At 39.3% G+C, this 21,457-nt stretch overlaps 1 protein-coding gene across 2 annotated transcripts in view; it reads left to right on the forward strand.

Annotated features, from left to right (window-relative positions):
* KCNT2 (potassium sodium-activated channel subfamily T member 2) overlaps positions 1–21,457 on the forward strand; it is a 562,388-nt gene that overhangs the window by 336,843 nt on the left and 204,088 nt on the right. For both annotated transcript variants that reach the window (XM_023549164.2, XM_064276485.1), the window contains exon 14: positions 12,257–12,365. In XM_023549164.2, the coding sequence (XP_023404932.1) occupies positions 12,257–12,365 (109 nt within the window). The remainder of the gene's footprint in view (positions 1–12,256; positions 12,366–21,457) is intronic.

A 21,457-nucleotide genomic window follows, 5' to 3' on the forward strand; every position in this document is an offset into this window, starting at 1 on the left:
ACTCTTTTATCCTTTTTATTTCAGTGGAGTCTGTTGTAATGTCACCCATTTCACTTCTTATTGGGTTATTTGTGTCCTCTCCTGTTTTTCTTTTGTCAGTTTGGCCAGTGGTTTGTCAATTTTGTTGATACTTTCAAAGAACCAACTTCTGGTTTTGTTGGTTCTTTCTATTGTTTTTCTATTGTCTATTTCATTTATTTCTGCTCTGATCTTTATTATTTCCTTTCTTCTGGTAACTATGGGCTTCTTTTGCTGGTCCCTTTGTAATTGTTCAAGTTGTGTAGCTAATGTTTTGATTTGGACCCTTTCTTGCTCTTTGATGTGTGCATCTATAGCCTTAAATCAACCTCTGAGGATTGCCTTTGCTGTGTCCTAAAGGTTTTGGTATGATGTGTTTTCACTTTTGTTTGGTTCTAGGAATGTTTTGATTCCATCTCTGATTTCTTCTATTACCCAGTGCTTTTTTAAGCAGGGTGTTACTCAGTTTCCGTGTCACTGATTTTTCTTCCTTGTCCTTCGTGTTGTTAATTTCTACTTTGATGACGTTGTAGTCAGAGAAGATACTTTGTATTATTTCAATGCTTTGAATTTTCTTGGGGGTTGCTCTGTGTCCTAAGATATGGCCTATTCTGGAGAATATTCCATGTGTGTTGGAAAAGAATGTGTACTTTGCAGCTATTGGATGGAGTGTTCTATATATTTGGCTGTTGTGCCCTTTAGCTCTTCTATATCTTTGTCAAGTTTCTTCCTAGATGTTCTGTCCTTTACTGAGAGTGGTGTGTTGAAGCCTCCTATTATTGCAGAACAGCCAATTTCTTTTTCAGTGCTTTTAGAGTTTCTTTTATGTATTTTGGGGCCCTGTCATTGGGTGCGTTCATGTCTATTAATGGTTAAGTCTCAGTGATGGATCATCTGTTGAATCATTGTATAGGCCCTCCTTTGTCTTTCATGGTGGATTTTGCTTTAAAGTCTGTTTTATCTGTGATTAGTATTGCCACTTCCACTCTTTTTTGGTAGTTATTTGCTTGATGAATTTTTTTCCGTCCTTCAATTTTTAGTAAATTTATGTCTTTGTTTCTAAGATATGTCTCCTGTAGACAGTATATTGATGGATCCTGTTTTTTTTTTTTTTTCCATCCATTCTGTCACTCTGTGTCTCTTTATGGGTGTGTTTAGGTCATTTACATTCAGTGTAATTGTTGATAGGTGTGAGTTTATTGCAGTCATTTTGTAGTGCTTTTTTTTTGTGGTGCTGACATTTTCTTTTTACCTCTTACTTTCCTGTGGTGAGTTCCTTTTGTTTGTGGATTTCTTTTTCATTTCTTTCATTTTTGTAGATTTTGTTTTTATTGAGACTTTGTTTTTCTTCTTTATTTTGATGAGTAAGTTTGTCAACTTTCTTTGTAGTTACCTTGAAATTTACCCTTATCTTCCTAGGTTTGAATTAGCCTATTATGACTTGGTATCACCTTGCTTTCCTCTCCATTAGAAAGTTGTATACCTACACTGTTTGCCCTGTCTTTTACTGTCCTGACGTTGTCGTTGTTTACAGATTAACCCCTCTGGTTCCCTGTTGCAATCCTTTTGGTTTTGGATAGTACTTGAGAGTTTATTTCCTGCACTGGTGTCTGGCTGGTACAATCTCGTGTCCTAGATTCAGGCTGTGGTCTGATGTTTGTTCTCAGACCAAAGGAATTCCTTTAATAATTCTTGTAATTTTGGTTTGGTTTTTACATATTCCCTTAATTTCTGTTTATCTGAAATGTCCTAATTTCACCGTCATACTTGAATGAAAGTTTTACAGTGTATATTATTCTTGGTTGGCAATTTTTTTTCTTCAAAGTTTTTATATATGTCATCTCATTGCTTTCTTGCTTTCATGGTTTCTGCTGAATAATCAGAGTTTCCTCTTATTGTTTATTATCTCTATGTGACTTTTTGCTTTTCTTGAATTGCTCTCGGGATATTTTCATTGTCTTTGGTTTTAGCAAGTTAGATTATGGTATGCTTTGGTGATTTTTTGGGGGAGCCTATATGGGGTTCAGTGAGCTTCTTGGATGGTCTCGTTTTTGTCTTTCATCATGTTAGAGAAGTTTTCTATCAGCAATTGTTCCATGATCCACTCATTTTTGTCTGCTTTTTGCTTAACTCTGATAGGTCTGAATATTAGAGATGTGAGTTGCCTGTCAGCTGGTTCTAGTTCCTTTTTTTCTACTGGAAAGTCATCTGGGTGTTTTATTTTGAACCATCCTGTCCCAAATTTTTATATGTTTTCATATTGTCTGCTGTCTTCAGGACACTCAGTAGTTATTTTCTTTTTTTATTGGTTGTATATCTATTTGTTTTGTCCTGTGTTTTTGTTTTATTTGGTTCTGTCTGAGCAGTCAGGCTGTGTGTTCTTTGTTGTTTGCTCGTCTGTGGTCATGATACTTTTTACCTCCTTGTACAGTGGGCAGGACCAGTCACTCACCTATGGTGCAGCACGGGAGATTCAGCTGAAGGGGAGGGGCTAGGATAGATTGTTTTTGGCACATACTAGGGCCGACAGGGTGGGCCAGGAATCAGTGCTGTGCAGATTCTGGTAGGCTGTGCCTGTGCTTCTCGGGGATGTGATGTTCAGCACACAGTACAGTCAGCAGGAAGAAGGGGGGAGGTTTTGATGTGTGGAGCTAATATGTTTATAAGAAAGAGGAGAGAGAGGAGACAGGGACAGGAACCAAAAACAAACAAAGACACAAAAAAAGAGTGGTAAGGAAGCTTACTGTTGGAGTGGAGAGATGAGAAGCCGAGAAATGGAGAAAAACAAAAAGGGACAAAGAAACAGAAAAAAAAAAAAAACTACATAAAAGTTTGAAAAAAAAGAAAAGCCCCCAGGGATCCCACCAGTTTGGTCGCAAAGACCAGAGAAGTGGTTCCCAGGCTGTGCAGTATAGCCTGGCTAGAGGGATGTCACACAGTGCCAGGTATACAGGAGACAGGAAAAGAATATAAGTATAGGTTGATGAGAACTGAGAAATGAAGAAAGACAGAAAGGAAAATATTGAGGAAAAAAGAGAGGAAAAAAAAAGAAATGCCCCCAGGGCTGCACAGACTGAGGAAGTGGCTCTTAAGCCATGCAGTGCAGCCTGTCCAGAAGGGGCTCCCAAGCTGTGAAAAGAAATGGGGGGAAAAATGGACAAACAAAACAAAGCAAAACCAGAAAAACCAAACCCAGTGCCGTCGAGTCGATTCCGACTCATAGGAAACCCTGGTAGTGTAGTGGTTAAGTGCTATGGCTGCTAACCAAAGGGTTGGCAGTTCAAATCCGCCAGTCACTCCTTGGAAACTCTATGGGGCAGTTCTACCCTGTCCTATAGGGTCTCCATGAGTAAACAAAGCAAAGCAAGGGGAAAAAAAAAATTCCCAGGATCCCACCAACATGGTGTTGTGGGCCAGGGGAGTGATTCCACCAGTCGAGCAGCATTTCACAGCCTTTCAAGAAGAAGTAAGATGGCAAACAGAGCCATGTGTTCAAGAGTAAGGAGCGGAGGTGTTGGGAGGAACAGAGGAAACCAAAAGAAACAGAAAAAAGCAGCACACAAATGGCACTCAAGGAGCCAGTCAGCGTGGGCAGGGAGAATCCAAGCAGCCTGGGGCTGAAGCAGTTTTCTTCCGGCCAAGAGACTTTGGCTGTGGGAAGCAGAAGAGGCTGGGGGGCGGGGGGAAGGTGGGGATTAGGAAAGTATATATTGCAGTTACCGGGTGCTCTGTCTCCTGCTGGGAACTTCGTGAATCGGTTTTCCTGTACTCTTTGTTCACTGATCTGTGACGTGAGTGGGACTAATCCAAGTGGCATGGACACTGCACTTCCCAGCTAGCCGAGCCGTCGCTGCCAGCTAGGAACCTCAGAGGCAGAGCAGTGGGGAGAGCATGGGGGGTGGAAAAGTGTGTATCACTGGTTACTGGGTGCTCTGTCTCCTGCTGGGAGTTCTGTGAAACTGCTTTCCTGTGCTTCCTGTCTGCTGATCTCCGGCAGGAGTCCAAGATGGTGAATCCATGCTGCATTAGCTGATAGGCTACCTCCATACATATCTCTCCTGGCTGTCCTTCGTCAGTTTCTTATTTCATTCGGTGTTCGGCAGAGTTCTTTATGTCTTCATTTGATACTTTGGGTTTCAGGAATGACGTTTGTATCTGTTTTACTTAGTTTTTGGGGTCTTTGCTGTGGAGGACAGTGTGGCGCTTCTGTCTATGGTGCCATGTTGTCTGGAAGTATACAATACAATGATGGAAATGTTCTATATCTGCACTGTTCCATACTGTTGCTAGTAGCCAGAAGTGTTATTGAGCGCTTACAATGTCTCTAGTGCAATGAAGGAGCTGAATTTTCATTTGTGTTTAATTTTAATTAATTTAAATAGCCTCATTTTGCTAGTGGCAATATCTTAGACAACAGAGTTTTAGTAGACTGGTAGTAGATGGAATACTGGAGTTGGAAGTTACAAGTATAGTTAGGAAGCTGTTTTATTGACCCAGGCAAAAGATTATCAGTATTTGAGAAATCCCTTAGGCACCCACAATAGATATACCTGAGAGAAGGGGAGAAAAGTGTAGAACTGACCTCAAATTACTTAAGAGACTTAATGGACCAGTTGACACTGGAGGTCACCTGGCGTCTATTGCCCTGAAGTAGCCTTCAAACTTTGAACTGAAACTAACCTTGTAGGTCGCCTTTAGATAGATAGCACATTGGCTCCCAAAATAATATTACTCATAAGTATTACAGAACATTAGAAGATGAATTCTGTTCAGAGCTCTCAGACTTGCCAATAATCTGAACACCAGTCTTTGAGAGAGAGAAGGTAACTTTATTGCAATGCACAGAGCAAGGAGCTGGGAGGAAGCTCCTTAGATCCAACTCCTCAAGCCATGGGAAGTAGGGCTTATATGTGATTTGGGCGGCAAGATGGCAGTCTTGAAGGTGTACTGGGCCAGGAAAATTCTAGAAGGCAGCCAGGAAACAGAAGGTGATGTGCTTGTCAGATCTCTCACTTCAGAATAGGGTCCGGGTGATGATTTTTCTTCTGATTCATTCTACATGATGCTGTGTCCTCTGTTGAAGTCTATTAGGAATCACAGCTGGCCCTTTTGTGTATGCAGGGTGGGCCAAATCTGGCTTGGGTTAGTTTAAGGACTAATGGAAATTTACTGGCATTTGGAGGGTCAGATTACAATCCCCCTTTCAGATGTAGCAATTCCTTAAAGTACAAGGGTTGGACAATTTATATGGCACCTTCCTGCTGATATGGTTTTAGGGACTTGGGGACCTAGGAACAGGCAAGGAATGATTAGCTCCTGAGGGTGGCAGGCAAAAATGACCTGGAAGGTGGAAAAGGAGAGCTTAATCCCCTTACCTTTCCTGCCAAACTCACAAAAAGAAATATAAATTTAATGTATTCCAGGCAGCGAGCTAAGTGGTTTTCAGCTGATCTTATTTAATCTTTACAACTAACCCTATAAAGTGGCCACTGTTGTTTACTGCTATTTTGCAGATAAGGAAACTGAGCCCCTGGAAGTGAAGCCCCTTGACCTAAAATCAAAAGCTGGTAGAGTCAAGATTTGAACCCGGGCAGATGGTCTCCAGGACCCTTCTGTTATACTGCCACTAGAAACTTTATTGGCTTTCTCCTGCTGCCAGGCCCTTTCACACATTAATGTTTTCCCTTCAATCCAATTAGCAACCCCCCCATAAACACTGTACACCCACTGATGGCTTCTGGCTTCTGAGCACCAGTGCTACTCGCCAGCTTCTGCCACCTTGCTCCACCCCTAAGATTTAGGAGGCTGATAAAAGTTGCTTAGATGCTAGGAGAAGCAAAGGAAATTGCCTTGTAAATGAAGAACACATGCTGGATAAGCACTGAAATGCAAATTGGCCTCACCCCTGGCATAGGATGCCTTTCCCTTTCAGAACGGGAAGGCTTGTACGCATCTGGTAAAGGTATCTATAAACACTAAAAGATACTTGAAACCTCCTATAGCCGTTGGCGTAACGGTTAAGGCCACTTGGCAGTCTTCTCCGGGTCTGATCCTGCAGGATGCCTCCTATCCCAGACATAGGAGGTGGTGGGCCTGCTTCTGGTATCAGGTGCATCAGGTGTTCTGGTACTAACACCTCTCCTTGGAAATTGTGCAAATATCCATCTTTCGCTCTGTTATTAAGGTCAAAGCCACATTGACAAACTCTGTTTATATCACATTCAGTGCGCTGAGGGTTTTCCGGTAGCTGAAGATTAGGAATTAAAGGAAGGCAAGTGGCTAGGGGGTTTCGTTCTAGCAGCTTGTTTGGCCACCTGATCCTTTAATTATGTGAGACCCCCATAAATTATGTGAGAACCCCATAGCAGTGTATAATTGTTGATCATAGAACGTTATTCAAAGATGGCATCTCTAGTAAGCTTTCTTTCCTCTAGTCCCACCAGCTGAGATAGATACTCTTTGCTGTCACAGGCCTTCTATGCTTTGGGGTGAGGTAAGGATGGTGACCATCTCGCCAGGCCTTGAAGCTGTGTGCCTCCTCTGCCTCTGATTGGTGGTGCTCCACCCTGCAAATGAAGCTGGCCGAGGGCTAGGACTGCAGACTTATCCCTGCCTGAGGCGGCTGGATGGTTCCCCTGTGTTCCTGGGACAGCAGCAGAGGCCATGTTCTCCAGCTTTCTGGTCTGTTGTGCATGACATGATAGGTCGTGCCCGTGTGTACTAAGAATTCAGTAAGTTTTCTGCCCATAGGCACTGTAACTGGGGGCTCCTCATGGGTCTTCTCTCTCCACTACCCCTATCTAGTCATCCTTGTAAATGCATTGAATGATTAAAGTAGGGAGAGTAATCATAAACCAGGGGCTGGGTGCAGGGGAGCCCCTGGGCCCTGTCATTTCGGAGTCATCGACTGACATGAGCTGTGTTATGGGTTTCCTGCTCGGACTGGGTTGGCTGCAAGGGGCACTCTTGTATCCAGTGGGCACACTGTCTGGGGCCTAACTTGAGGGAACTGCGAGTTGGCCACCAGCCCTTTTCAGGCCCACGAGGACTTATAGGGTGGCGGATTACCTCCAAGAGCTGCTGCCAGGAATATGTCTTTTTGCCCTTGTACCTTGTCCCGATTATTGAAGACCTTAAAGGCAACCCCAACAAGTTCTGAAGTAGTCATTCCTAGACCTCCTTCTAACTTTTGAAGTTTCTGTCTGATGTCAGGGGCACTCTGACTGATGAAAGTCGTATTTATTAACCTGGCATTCTCTGGGTCTTCAGTATATATCAGTAATATCAGTAAACTGCTGGTATGCTTCATACGCCTGTTTTAGGAAGCTGGAGGGATTTTCCTTGGGGCCTTCTTGTACATCCTGAACTTTTCTAAGGCTCCTCTGATTTGGGGCCCTTGCTGTACACCAACTACCCGACAGCTTTTTATAGTGTTCTAACTGTTCTGCCCCTGGCCGATATCTGTGGCAGGTACAGCCTGGGCTGCCGAGAGTCTAATATCGTTTTGAGGGTTGAGGTTATTTATGCAACCTGTTGGCCTCTTGGCGTGCCTTTTCTAAGACCATCTTCTGTTCCATTAAAGTTAAAAGAATATTTAGGAGTGACTGACAGTCAGCTCAATTAGGGTGATGGCAAAGAGAGACACAAACAAAGCTTCTGTGCGTTTGGGGTCATCTCTATGCAATCCCAAAATACAGAAAACTCTGAAAACAAAAATATTTTTATGTTTCAATTGGGGGGTAAAATCTGACCTGACCTAATCTTACTTGGTAGCAACCCCTTTTCTGAGCTGACATGACCTTTATTTTCCATTTATTGTAAATATTCATATCTTACAGTATAGAAATAAATGTGTGTTCAAGCATATCTTCCTTCTCCAGATACTCCTGGATATGGTACACAATGTATAGTAAATTCAGAATATTGCTTTTGAAAATCTAAATATATATATATTTTTTATTTCAAAATTTGTAATCTGGGCTTAAGAACTATAGATAAGGGATTTGAACTCTAATGTGAGTGCGGCCAAAGGGGAGATGAAAGGAACCCTGAGTGGGTTTTAGTGATATAATTAACATACCTTGGCTGTCAGATGGTGCTGGGAAAGTAGGGGTAAAGTAACATCAGTGAATATTCTCAGTTTTCTAACTCAGGTCAGTGAATACTGAATAATGATTAATATTAAAAAATGTCCCAGGAGTTGGAATGAGTGTGGGCCTCAGGGAAGACGTCTAGAGATCTAAATCTATTTTATAGATTACATTTGAGCTACTTGTAATATGTGCAAAGGAAAATTATTTAGTTGAATAATTATTATATTCCATTCCTTCCATCCATAGTGCTTAAAGAGTACTGATTTGCTTTTTAACAAACAAAAAAAAATCTAATGATAATTATACACTAACTCATTTATATGACAGTGGTTTTCAACCTATTTGTTCTAATGCCTCTCTTTTTTACAGCAAATATTTTGTCATGCAGTGGCGGGAAGGAGTGTGGTGTCTCATTATGGGGAGAGCAGCTAGGAAGGACTATATAACAAGGTGTATATAAATTTTTGTATGAGAGACTGACTTGATTTGTAAACTTTCACTTAAAGCACAATAAAAATTAAAAAAATATTTCATAATGCTTTACTTTCTGTAGTTAAATTCAGAGACAATATAACTATCTAAACACAAAACTTTAAATAATGTAATACCCTAGTTGTAATATGAAGGAGGAACAAGGGAAATAAGTAATAATACAGAAGCATCTGTTTGAATATGCGAATGTTTAGGTATGAATTTATAAGAAGACTCCATGGAAGAGACATGCTTGCACCAACGAGCATATGACAGCTACAAACGCTGACCGATACCAGTAACCACACATTCTAAATTTGTATTGACGATTCACATGCAATGCTAAACAGAATAAAGCCAATGTTCTCTTAATTTACACAATAGTTGTGTTCCTAGGTAATTCAGTGTATCTAAAATAATTCAAAAGAGTCTTTGTGTTGATGTGTAGAATTGCCTCCATTACTGGTAGTATACAATATATACGTTTAGTTCTATGGGCTGATAAAGAGCTGATATTACAAAACTTTTACTAAACTGTAGAAGAAGGCATGTGCAAAAATGAAAATGACAACTTGAAATTTATTAGTCTTTCCCTTTCCTGCACCCTCAGATTGTGTAGTTATTTTTATTTTTTGTTGTGCTTTAGATGAAGGTTTACAGAGCAAACTAGTTTTTCATTAATTAATACACATATTGTTTTGTGACTTTGGTTGCCAACCCCATGAGTTGTCCAGACTCTGCTTCTTGACCTTGGGTTCCCCATTACCAACTTTCCTGTCCCTTCTTGCCTTCTTGTCCTTGCCCCTGGGCCGGTCTGTCCATTTAGTCTCATTTTGATTTATGAGCCTGTCTAATCTTTGGCTGGAAGGGTGAACCTCAGTAGTGACTTCAGTACTGAGTTAAAAGGGTGGCCAGGGAGCATACTCTTGGGATCGGGTTGTGTAGTTTTTAACAAATGAACCAGTGCAACACAACTCTCCCTTAGCCATCTCCCTCCAAACCAGGTATACATATTCATTGAGGAAAATGGAAGTAAGAGGATCCTTTTTTTTTTTTTTTTTAATTTCAGAAGAATAAGATGGGATATTTTCAAACTACCACAGCTGGTTTTTAGGGGGGAGCCCACACTTCTGAATACTCTTCTCAGCCTTCCAGCATGGCCCAGGCACCCACGTGGGTCAGAGGGTGAGGGCCCAGATTATTTCGCATCTCACTCTGCAGAGGCCGCATCGTCCTAATTGGCTCAGGTTGAAATGCCACGGACAGCTGGGGCTACATAGACATCTGGGGTCTCCAAGGGGCCAGCTGGGGCCACACAGACAGCTGCAGTCTCCAAGGGGCTGTGTGACCCACTGATTTAGGAAATAATATTGGAGTCATTGTTCCCTGTCCTTGAGCATACAGAATGTGACCCAGCTGGAGCTGGGCTCACAAGGACTCCCAAGGACACATCAACTGGGCCCTGAGGTATACAGACAATAGATAGGATAATCTTGGAAAGTATCTTTTAGGGAACCTTTCACATACGCCAATCTAACAGAACACAAAAGACCTTCCACTCTTATCTTTTTCTGTTAGCATTTAGTGATTAGAAATTGGTTGGACCAATGAAGACCCTCCTGACGGTCATTACTGAAACCCGTACCAATGATTGTTAAGAAAGAATTCAAAATGTAGCATCACAGCTTCTAGCCAATCTGTGCTTTCAGTGGTTTTGCCCATTTTGTAATGTTAACATATACCGATGGCTCCCCTACTGGAGGAAATACGGTTTATCTATTATAATAAAGGAAGGTCAGTGGTTGCACATGGTGCACACATCCCACATTTTAGGGTACAGTTTGGATTTTAAAATGTTCTGTCTTATGTCATTATAAACATACACATTTTTCTAAGACAAGATATGTTGCAATTTTTTGCTTGAAATTTACAGGCACCCCATGTATTGCTATTCCATGACTCTAAAGTAGTAACATTCTGCATTTAGCAGTTTCGTTACTTTATATTCACAGATCGACCATGTACACTCAAAAGTTATTTTGAGAAATACTGAAATGGTAGGTTAGAGACACTGTTCTTTTGCAAATATTCTGTAGACTTCTCCACATTCAAAATTTGATTCATATTACCTGTCTTTCTGCAAAGCAAGAAGTATAATGGTTACATATTTTTAAATTTTCTTTTTTATATCGTAATATAAAACTCAAACCACATCCATTGCTGTTGAGTTGATCCCAAATCACAGCGACCCTATCAGACAGAATAGAACGGTCCCATAGGGTTTCCAAGGAGCACCTGATGAATTCAAACTGCTGACCTTTTGCTTAGCAGCCGTAGTTCTTACCCACTACATCGTCAGGGTTTCCATAATATAAAGGGTTTTCCTAATACAAGGAAAAAGAAAAAGAAAGACGTTATTAGCAGATTTTGATAGTTTTAAGGAAATATCAATAGCATATAATTTCTGCCGTAAAATGTGAACGAGAAAATAAATGAATGAATAAATAAATAAGGAAATGAATGAACACAGAAGAAAAAATATGTCAGATTATCTAATGTCAAACACAGGACGAAAGTTGATATTTATCTGTTCAGAGCATTTGCTGAACTAATTTTCCAAGTAAACTGTTCTTGTTTTTTTCATAAATTGTACTGTGTATGTGCTCAGATTATTGATCTGGCTCACTGAAAGATTCCATCTTCTACCCCTTAATTTAGCTAAAACTGCTATTTTCTGCCTCAGAATATTTATTTTATTAGATTTTCCAACATCATCTTTATTTTCAGTACCAGCCATAATTGTTTACCTGGGAAGGAGCTTCCCCCGCCAAAATAAACAATGCTATAATCACTTCTCTAAAATATTATTTCTGTGAAAAATTGAATATCTAGGATCGGGGCCCTCATCCCTGTGTGGAATAATATGCTGCAGCTGAATAGTATCATTCTCCTTCACCTGGGGTTTGCACCTTCCCATTTGCACTCTGTACTGTTTCCACATCATTCAGTCTCCATTTATAACGTTACCTGACTAACCTAATGTAACCTTACCTTACCTGTTATCTTTTGAGTTTATGACCCTTATGTCTTAAGGTCAAATGGCAATTTCAATTTATTTTAGCATTAATTTTGATTGACATTATAGTTGTTTTAATAATATAAAGTTTATTATTTATCTATAAGGCAAATATTATCTATCAAATCTTTTCATAGTCATTTTCAAGGACTTTCTGCTATGTGACTATGAATTTGATTAAAAAATACTGTGTTTTAAAGTTCAGTTGCATACCATGTAATTATCAGAACTAAAGGAGATTTCAAAGATGAACCTGAAAGTATCTGGCTTGTTTTCAAGACTACACCTCAGTCCTACTTACTCCTTACTCCCTTTACAAATGAGGCATAGGAAGGTTAAGCAACTTGCCAAAGGTTGCTAATTTTATTAAAGACAGAACTGGGAACAGAATAGGACAACCCTGTCCCTGCCCATCACTTAACTCATAGTCTAGTACTCTCTTTCTTATGAAACATTGCTCCAGGAAATAAAATTGCACTTGTAAAAACATCTCTAAAACAAATGTGTTTCTATTGAAACTTTTGCTATTTTATTCATTGTTTTCTGTTTTTCAAAAATACCACTCTCTTTTCTAATTTACCTATTTTATTTCAAACAGATCATGTTGTTTGTGAAGAAGAGTTTAAATACGCCATGTTAGCTTTAAACTGTATATGCCCAGCAACATCTACGCTTATTACACTACTGGTTCATACTTCTAGAGGACAGTAAGTATATTTTTTCCTTAAGATAAAAAAATTTTGATTATATAAAAAGTAAGTGTCATTATATGATTTAGGAAAATAGTAAACTGGGGAATAAAGCTATAGATGTACCTATGCTTGTATTTGTATGAGTTATCTTTATCTGATGGGGGTCAGAGGCCTACAGAAAAATTGGTAATGATTTGCTATGTTTTCTTAGAGTCTTGAGATTCTTTTTTTTTCCGTCATAAATTCTGTTGACCTCATTTGTCAGGCCTTGGGTTGGGATACAGCTTCTGTTTTGGGGGTTAGTACCTGTGCAACAAAAAAATTTTTTAAAAGTGATTTTTATAGTAACTAGTATAAGATCTTAAACCCATTTTTTTTTTTTTTTTTATTTCTCAAGTTAATTTTTATCTTAAAGCTGTATGAATGTAATTGACCTCAAACTTACACTTTTATAATTATTAGAGACTTGAGGGCTAGGTAAAAAAAGAAACCGCCCCATAGGGTTTCCAAGGAGCACCTGGTGAATTCGAACTGCTAACCTTCTGGTTAGCAGCCATAGCTCTTCGCCACTATGCCACGAGGGTTTCCAAGGGCTAGGTAGTCGTATACAATTATGTAATGTAATATAGAGCTTATAGAAAATACCTTCCTTATATGCATTTGTAGGTAGATGCAGGAAATTGTATCATCAGAATCTTTTTGTCGTTATTTATTTTGATACAGTTACATAAAATGTAGAGGTTACTTTTGACTTGGGAAGTCAAGGAAAATATAATTAGTGCACTTTGTACTTTTTCTCTATTCGTAACTTGATATTTTAAACAAAATGTTGATTTTCTAAGCAATTTCACTGTGATGCTTTTGCTTATGATTATTTACATTTAGTAAGTTGATTGATAGTTATTTAAGCAAAGTGCTCAGTTAAATAAATCCAGAAAAAAGAAAATTCTTTCTTGGGATTTGATACTAGATGGTATAAGTTTCTAATTGAAATAGTAAATGCCCAGTGGGATTTTAAAAGCCTGTGAGCGGCCATCTAAGATACTCTACTCATCTCACCCCTTTGGGAGCAAGGGAGAATGAAGAAAACTAAAGACACAAGGGAAAGATTAGTCCAAAGGACTAATGGGCCATCTACCACAGCCTCCACCAGACTGAGTCCAGTACAACTAGATGGTGCCTGACTACCACCACTGACTGCTCTGACAGGGATCACAAAAGAGGGTCCCAGACAGAGCTGGAGAAAAATTAGAACAAAATTCTAACTCACAAAATAAGGCCAGACTTACTGGCCTGACAGAGACTGAAGAAACTCCAAGAGTATGGCCCCCAGACACCCTTTTAGCTCAGTAATGAAGCCACTCCTGAGGTTCACCCTTCCCCCAAAGATGTCGATAAAACCAAACGAAAGGGGCACACCAGCCCAGGGGCAAGGACAAGAAGGCAGGAGGGGACAGAAACCTGGTAATGGGGAACCCAAGGTCAAGAAGGGAGAGCGTTGACATGTCATGGGGTTGTTAACCAGTGCCATAAAACAGTATGTGTACTGCTTAATGAGAAGCTAGTTTGTTCTGTAAACCTTCATTTAAAGTAAAATTTAAAAAAATGTAAAAAAAAAAAAGGAATAAGGTAGATTTCACTCTCACCTCTAATTACATCTCTGCTCTATTGGAACAGTAAGAGTTTCCCAGAAACAATTTTTTCAAAGTTCTAAATAGAAATCTTTCTATTTTCTATATTTATAGTCTTCTAATCTCGGCCATAGAAAGGGTATAACAGAATAGAAGAAGAAATAATTTTTTAAAAGAAACGCTCAACAATTATGATGCAATTACATAAAATAGAAAAATACTTTGACATTAATTAAATGAACATTTGTAAAACTCTCTACAAGTGTTCATTATTTTACCATGCCGTCTTTGTCATAGAAGTGTACAGTTAGAGAGTTGGCTATCTAGACCAGCTCCCTTATTGTACAGATAATAAAATGAGACCTATTGACACTCTATAAAAACAGCATATTACTTATAGATGGAAGCTACAATTGCATTGCCAAACTCCTATTAAATATGATGTAATGACTCACAGAATTGCCTGGTGAACGGATTGTACTGACCTTAAGTTAGGACTATTCCCAATATACTTAAGTGAATTTTTGCCTTATTAAAAAAGAAGGTGACATTGCTGAAGATGTTGTACCTTACTTAATTCAGGGTTTCCTGTAAATAAGATCAATATGCAAAATCCTTCCACAACTAACTGCCAGAGTACATGCTATAGTTCCTCAAAATAACTTTTTTGAAAGAGCTTTATAGAGATATAATCCACATACCGTATAATTCACCCATTTAAAGTGTACAATTTAGTGGTTTTTAGTGTACTCCAGGGCTTCAACCCCATTTCTACCCCTGCTGAGAATTTGCATTTCTCACAAGTTCCCTGATGAGAATTTGCATTTCTGCTCCAGGTATAGTGAATGAGAATCTACAGTTTAACAAGATTCCCAGGTGATTCTTATGTATAACTTTCTGGTAAGTTGTTAGAAATGCAATTCTCAGCAGGAATCTTATTAGAAATGCAAATTCTCAGCAGGGGTGCAAGAGCAGGAACAGACCAGTTTGAAGCTCTGGTGTATTTACAGAATTGTGCGATCATTGACACTATCTAATTCCAGAACATTTTCACCACTCCGTAAAGAAACTCTGTACTCTTTAGTAGTCATCCCTTATTCTCCCCCAGTTCCTTCAGTCCTAGACAACCACTAATTTACATTTCGTTTTCATAAATTTGCCTATTCTGAATATTTCATATAAATGAGATGGTACAATATGTAGTCTTTTCTTAGACTGGCTTCTTTCGCTTCTTGTTCTTAGGTGCCATTGAGTCAGTTCTGACTCACAGTGACAATAGAACTAAACACTGCCCAGTCCTCAGCCATCCTCACAACTGATATGCTTGAGCCCATTGTTGCAGCCACTGTGTCTCTCTATCTTCTTGAGGGTCTTCCTCTTTTTCACTGACCCTCTATTTTACCAAGCATACTGTCCTTCTGTGAGGACTGGTTGCTCCTGATAACTTGTCCAAAGCGTGTGAGACTGTCTCGCCAACCTCACTTATAAGGAACATTCTGGCTGTACATCTTCTAACACAGATTTGTTTGTTCTTCTGGCAATCTATTGTATATTCAATATTCTTTGCCAACACCTTAAGTTAAATGCATTAATTCTTCTTCAGTCTTCATTCATTGTCTAGCTTTTGCACGCTTATCAGGTGATTGGAAACACCATGGCTTGGGTAAGGCACACCATGGTCCTTAAAGTGACGTCTTTGCTTTTCAACACTTTAAAGAGGTCTTTTGCAGCAGATTTGCCCAGTGCAATACAATGTGTGATCTCTTGACTGCTGCTTCCAAGGGCATTATTTGTGGATGCAAGTAAAATGAAATCCTTGACAACATCAATACTTTCTCCATGTATCATGATTCTGCTTATTGGTCCACCTGTGGGGATTTTTGTTTTCTTTATATCAAGGTGTAAATCATACTGAAGGCTGTAGTCATTGATCTTCAATAAGTACTTCAAGTTCTTTTCACTTTCAGCTAGCAAGGTTGTGTCATCTGCATATTGCAGGCTGTTAATGAGTTTTCCTCCAGTCCTCTTGCCACGTTCTTCTTCATACAGTCTAACTTCTTTGATTCTTTGCTCAGTTTACAGATTGAATAAGTATGACAAAAAGATACAACCCTGACACACCTGACCTTTCTTGATTTTAAACCATGCAATATTCACTTTTCTGTTTGAACGACTTCCCCTTGGTCTACGTACAGGTTCCGCATGAGCACAACGAAATGTTCTGGAATTCTCGTTTTCTGTAATGTTATCCATAATTTGTTATGGTCCACACAGTTGAATGCCTTAGCATAGACAATAAAACACAGGTAAACATCTTTCTGGTATTCTCTCCTTTCAGCCAAGATCCATCTAAAATCTGCAATGATGTCTCTTGTTCCGTGTCCTCTTCTGAATTGAGCTTGAACGTCTGGCAGTTCACTGTCCATGAACTGCTGCAACCACTTTTGGATGATTTTCAGCAATATTTTACTTCTTTGTGATATTAATGATGTTGTTTGGTAATTTCTGGATTCGTTTGGATCACTTTTCTTGGGAATAGGCATAAATATGGATAACTTCCAGTTGGTTGGCCAGGAAGCTGTCTTCCATATTTCTTGGCATAGACAAGTGAGCACTTCCAGTGCTGCATTTACTTGTTGAAACATCTCAATTGATATTCTGTCAATTCCTGGAGCCTTGTTATTCGCTAGTGCCTTCAGTGCAGCTTGGACTTCTTCCTTCTGGACCATCGGTTCCTGATCGTATGCTACCTCTTGAAATGGTTGAACATCTGCTAATTCTTTTTTGGTCTAGTGACTGTGTGTATTCCTTCCATCTTCTTTTGATACATCCCGCATCATTTAGTATTTTCCCCGTAGAACCCTGCACTATTGCAACTCGAGGCTTTAATTTTTCTTCAGTTCTTTCAGCTTGAGAAATGCTGAGCATGTTCTTCTCTTTTGGTTTTCTATCTCCAGCTCTTTGCACATGTCATTGTAATACTTTGTCTTCTCGAGCTGCCGTTGAAATCTTCTGTTCAGTTCTTTTACTCCCTTGTTTCTTCCTTTTGGTTTAGCTGCTCGATGTTCGAGAGCAAGTTTCAGAGTCTCGTCTGAAATCCACCTTGGTCTTTTCTTTCTTTCCTGACTTTCCAATGCCCTCTTGCTTTCTTCGTGTATGAGGTCCTTGATGTTATTCCACACCTTGTCTGGTCTTCGGTCATTAGTGTTTGACCTGTCAAATCTACTCTTGAGATGATGTCTAAATTCAGGTGGGATATACTCAAGGTGGTATTTTTGCTCTTGTGTACTTGCTCTGCTTTTCTTCAGTTTCAGCTTGAACTTGCATATAATCAATTACTGGCCTGTTCCACAGTTGGCCCTGGCCTTGTTCTGACTGATGATATTGAGCTTTTATATCATCTCTTTCTACACATGTAGTCAATTTGATTCCTGTGTGTTCCATCTGGTGAGGTCCATGTGCACAGTTGCCGTTTATGTTGGTGAAAAAAGGTATTTGCAATGAAGAAGTTGTTGGTCTTGCAAAATTCTGTCATTTGATCTCTGGTAAAAAAAAAAAAAAAAAAAATTTTTTTTTTTTTTTTTTGTTGTTTATATCACCAAGGGCATATTTTCCAACTACCAATCCTTTTTCTTTGTTTCCAACTTGCACATTCCAATCACCAGTAATTATCAATGCATCCTGATTGCATGTTCAGTCAATTTCAGAGTGCAGAAGCGAATAAAAATCTTCAATTTTTTCATCTTTGACCTTAGTGGTTGGTGTGTAAATCTGAATAATAGTCATATTAACTGGTCTTCCTTGTAGCCATATGGATATTGTCCTATCACTGACAGCGTTGGACTTCAGGATAGATCTTGAAATGTTCTTTTTGATGATGAATACAACACCATTCCTCTTTGAGTTGTCATTCCTGGCATAGTAGACTATATGACTGTCTGATTCAAAATGGGCAGTATCAGTCCATCTCAGCTCACTAATGCCTAGGATATCAATGTTTATGCTTTCCATTTCATTTTTGACCATTTCCAATTTTCCTGGATTCATACTTTGTACATTCCAGGTTCCAATTATTAATGGATGTTTGCAGCTGTTTCTTCTCATTTTAAGTCATGCCACAGCAGCAAATGAAGTTCTCGAAAGCTTGAGCCCATCCAAGTCATTAAGGACTACTCTACTTTGAGGAGGCATCTCTTCCCCATTTGTCTTTTGAGTGCCTTCTAACCTGGGGGGCTAATCTTCCAGCACTATATCAGACAATGTTCCACTGCTATTCATAAGGTTTTCACTGGCTAATTCTTTTCAGAAGTAGACTGCCTGGTCCTTCTTCCTAGTCTGTCTTAGTCTGGAAGCTCAGCTGAAACCTGTTCTCCATGGGTGATCCTGCTGGTGTCTGAATACCAGTGGCATAGCTTCCAGCGTCACAGGAACATGCAAGCCCCCACAGTATGACAAACTGACAGACACATGGGGGCACGAGGTTGTAGAGGCTGGAAAGTCCCAGGTTGGTTGGTCAGGATAGAGGCTTTTCCTGATTCACGTAGCCACAGAAGTTGGTGAACCCAAGATGGGCAGGTCAGAGAGCAGGGCTCTTGCTCACAGGCTGTGAAGATAGGCAAATCCCAAGATCGGCAGGCAAGACTGCAGGTAAGCTGTTAGTTCAAGTCCCCAGAACCTGAGGTCACATGAACAGGAGCCAGCTGCAGGATCCAGAAGAACAAAAGCCTCCTGAGCCTTGCCAGAATGTACACTTATATTCCATGCAGGCCACATGCCCAAGGAAACTGTCTTTCAACTGATTGCCTACTCACAGAAGATCCTATCATGGGGGTGATCACATATGGGATCTCAACAGGGAAGTGATCACAACATTATACAGCTGCCAAAACGCTGAGAATCATGGCCCAGCCAAGTTGACACACAATCTTAACCATCGCAATTGGTATTTTCTCAGTTCCTGATGCCTTGTTTTATGCCAATGACTTGGCAGCTTGGACTTCTTTCAGTACCATCAGTTCTTGATCATATGCTACCTCCTAACATGATTGACATCAACCAATTCTTTTTGGTAGAGAGATTGTGTATTCCTTTTATCTTCTTTTGATGCTTCCTGCATTGTTTAATATTTCCCGCGTAGAATCCTTCAATATTGCAAATCAGGCTTGAATTTTTTTCTTCGGTTCTTTCAGCTTGAGAAAAGCTGAGCATGTTCTTCCCTTTTTGCTTTTTAACTCCAGGTCTTTGCATATTTCATTATAATACTTTATCTTCTTGGGCTGCCCTTTGAAATCTTCTGTTCAGCTCTTTTAGTTCATCATTTCCTCCTTTCGCTTTAGCAACTCTATGTTCAAGAGCAAGTTTCAGAGTCTCTTCTGACATCCATTTTGGTGTTGTCTTTCTTTCTTGTCTTTTTAATGATCTCTTGCTTTCTTCATTCATGATGTCCTTGATGTCATCCCACAACTCCTTTAGTCTTTGGTCATCAGTGTTTCTTAAGTCAAATCTATTCTTGAGATGGTCTCTACATTCAGGTGGAATATAATCAAGGTCATACTTCAATTCTCGTAGACCTCCTCATCTTCAATTTGCACTTGAATATGAGCAATTGATGGTCTGTTCCACAGTCAGCCCCCGGCCTTGTCCTGACTGATGACCTTGAGTTTTTCCATTGTCTCTTTCCACAGATACAGTTAATTTGATTCCTGTGTATTACCTATGTTAAGGCCCATGTGTATAGTCACCATTTTTGTTGGTGGAAAAAGGTATTTGCAATGCAAAAGTCATTGGTCTTGCAAAATTCTGTCATGCAATCTGTGGCGTCCTTTCTATCACCAAGGCCATATTTTCCAACTACCAATCCTTTTTCTTTGTTTTCAGCTTTTGCAATCTAATCACCAGTAATTATCAATGCATCTTTAATCCATGTTTGATCAATTTCAGATTGCAGAAATTGGTGAAAATCTTCAATTTCCTCATCTTTGTTTTTTTTTTTTTGGCATTAGTGGTTGGTGTGTAAATTTGAAAAATAATATACGAACTCATCTTCCTTGTAGGCGTGTGGATATTAACCTATCACTGACAGCATTGTACTTGAGGATAAATTTTGAAATGTTCTTTTCGATAAAGATTGCAATGCTCTTCCTCTTCAATTTGTCATTCCTAGCATAGTATACCATATAATTATCTGATTCAAAATGGCCAATACCAGTCCATTTCAGCTCACTAATGTCTAGGACATTGATATTTATTCATTCTGTTTCATTTTTGATGACTTCCAATTTTTCTAGAGCCATTCTTTGTACATTTCACGTTCTTGTTATTAATGGATGTTTGCAGCTGTTTCTTCTAATTTTGAGCCTTGCCACATCAGCAAATGAAGGTCCTGAAAGCTTGGCTCCATCCATGTCATTAAGGCCGACTCTACTTTGGGGAGGCAACTCTTCTTCAGTTGCCTTTTGAGTGCCTTCCAACCTGAGGGGCTCATCTTCTGGCACTATATCAGACCATGTTCCGCTGCTATTCATAAGGTTTTCACTGTCTAATTTTTTCGGAGGTAGACTACCACGTTCTTGTTCCTAGAAGCTCAGCTGAAACTTGTCCACCATGAGTGACCCTGCTCTTATTTGAAATATTGGTGGCATAGCTTCTAGCATCACAGCAACACACAAGCCACCGCAGTATGACAAACTGACAGATGTTTGGTATTCAAAGTTCATCCATATTTTAACATGCATCCGTACTTCATTACTTTCAATGATTTACTAATATTCCATTGTGTGGATATATCACATTTGATGTATCCATTCATCCATTGATGTATATTTGGGTTATTTCCAATATTATGGAGAATGCTACTATGAACATTTGTGTATAGGTTTTTCTGTGGACATACGTTTTCACTTCTCTTGGATATATACCTAGGAGTTGAATTGGGTCATATGGTAACTCTGTGCCTAAATTTTGAGGAATCACCAATCTGCTTTCCATAGCAGCTGCGCCATTTTACATACAGAACAGCAATGATGAGGGTCCCCATTTCTCCACATCCTCACCAATGCTTGTTATTATCTTTTGATTATAACCATCCTAGTGGGTGTGAAGTAGTGTCACATTGTAGTTTTGATTTTCATTTCTCAGGTGGCTAATAACGTTGAGCTTTTTTTTTGTCTTCATGTGTTTATTGGTTACTTGTATATTTTCTTTGGAGAAATACTCAAATCCTTTGCCCATCTTTTAACTGGCTTGTCTTTGATTATTGAATTGTGAGAATTCTTTATATATTCTACCTACAAGTCCCTCATCAGATATATTGTTTGCAAATATTTTCTCCTTTTCCGTGAGTTCTCTATTCACTTTTCTGACGGTGTCCTTTGAAGAACAATCTTTTTTTTTTTTTTTACTTTTGATGAACTACAAAATAACCTTTTAAAATATTACTAAATTTATCATACAAAGAGTTTAGCTTCAACTATGTTG

This window comes from Loxodonta africana, chromosome 25 (assembly GCF_030014295.1).
Source record: "Loxodonta africana isolate mLoxAfr1 chromosome 25, mLoxAfr1.hap2, whole genome shotgun sequence".
Lineage (NCBI taxonomy): Eukaryota > Metazoa > Chordata > Mammalia > Proboscidea > Elephantidae > Loxodonta > Loxodonta africana.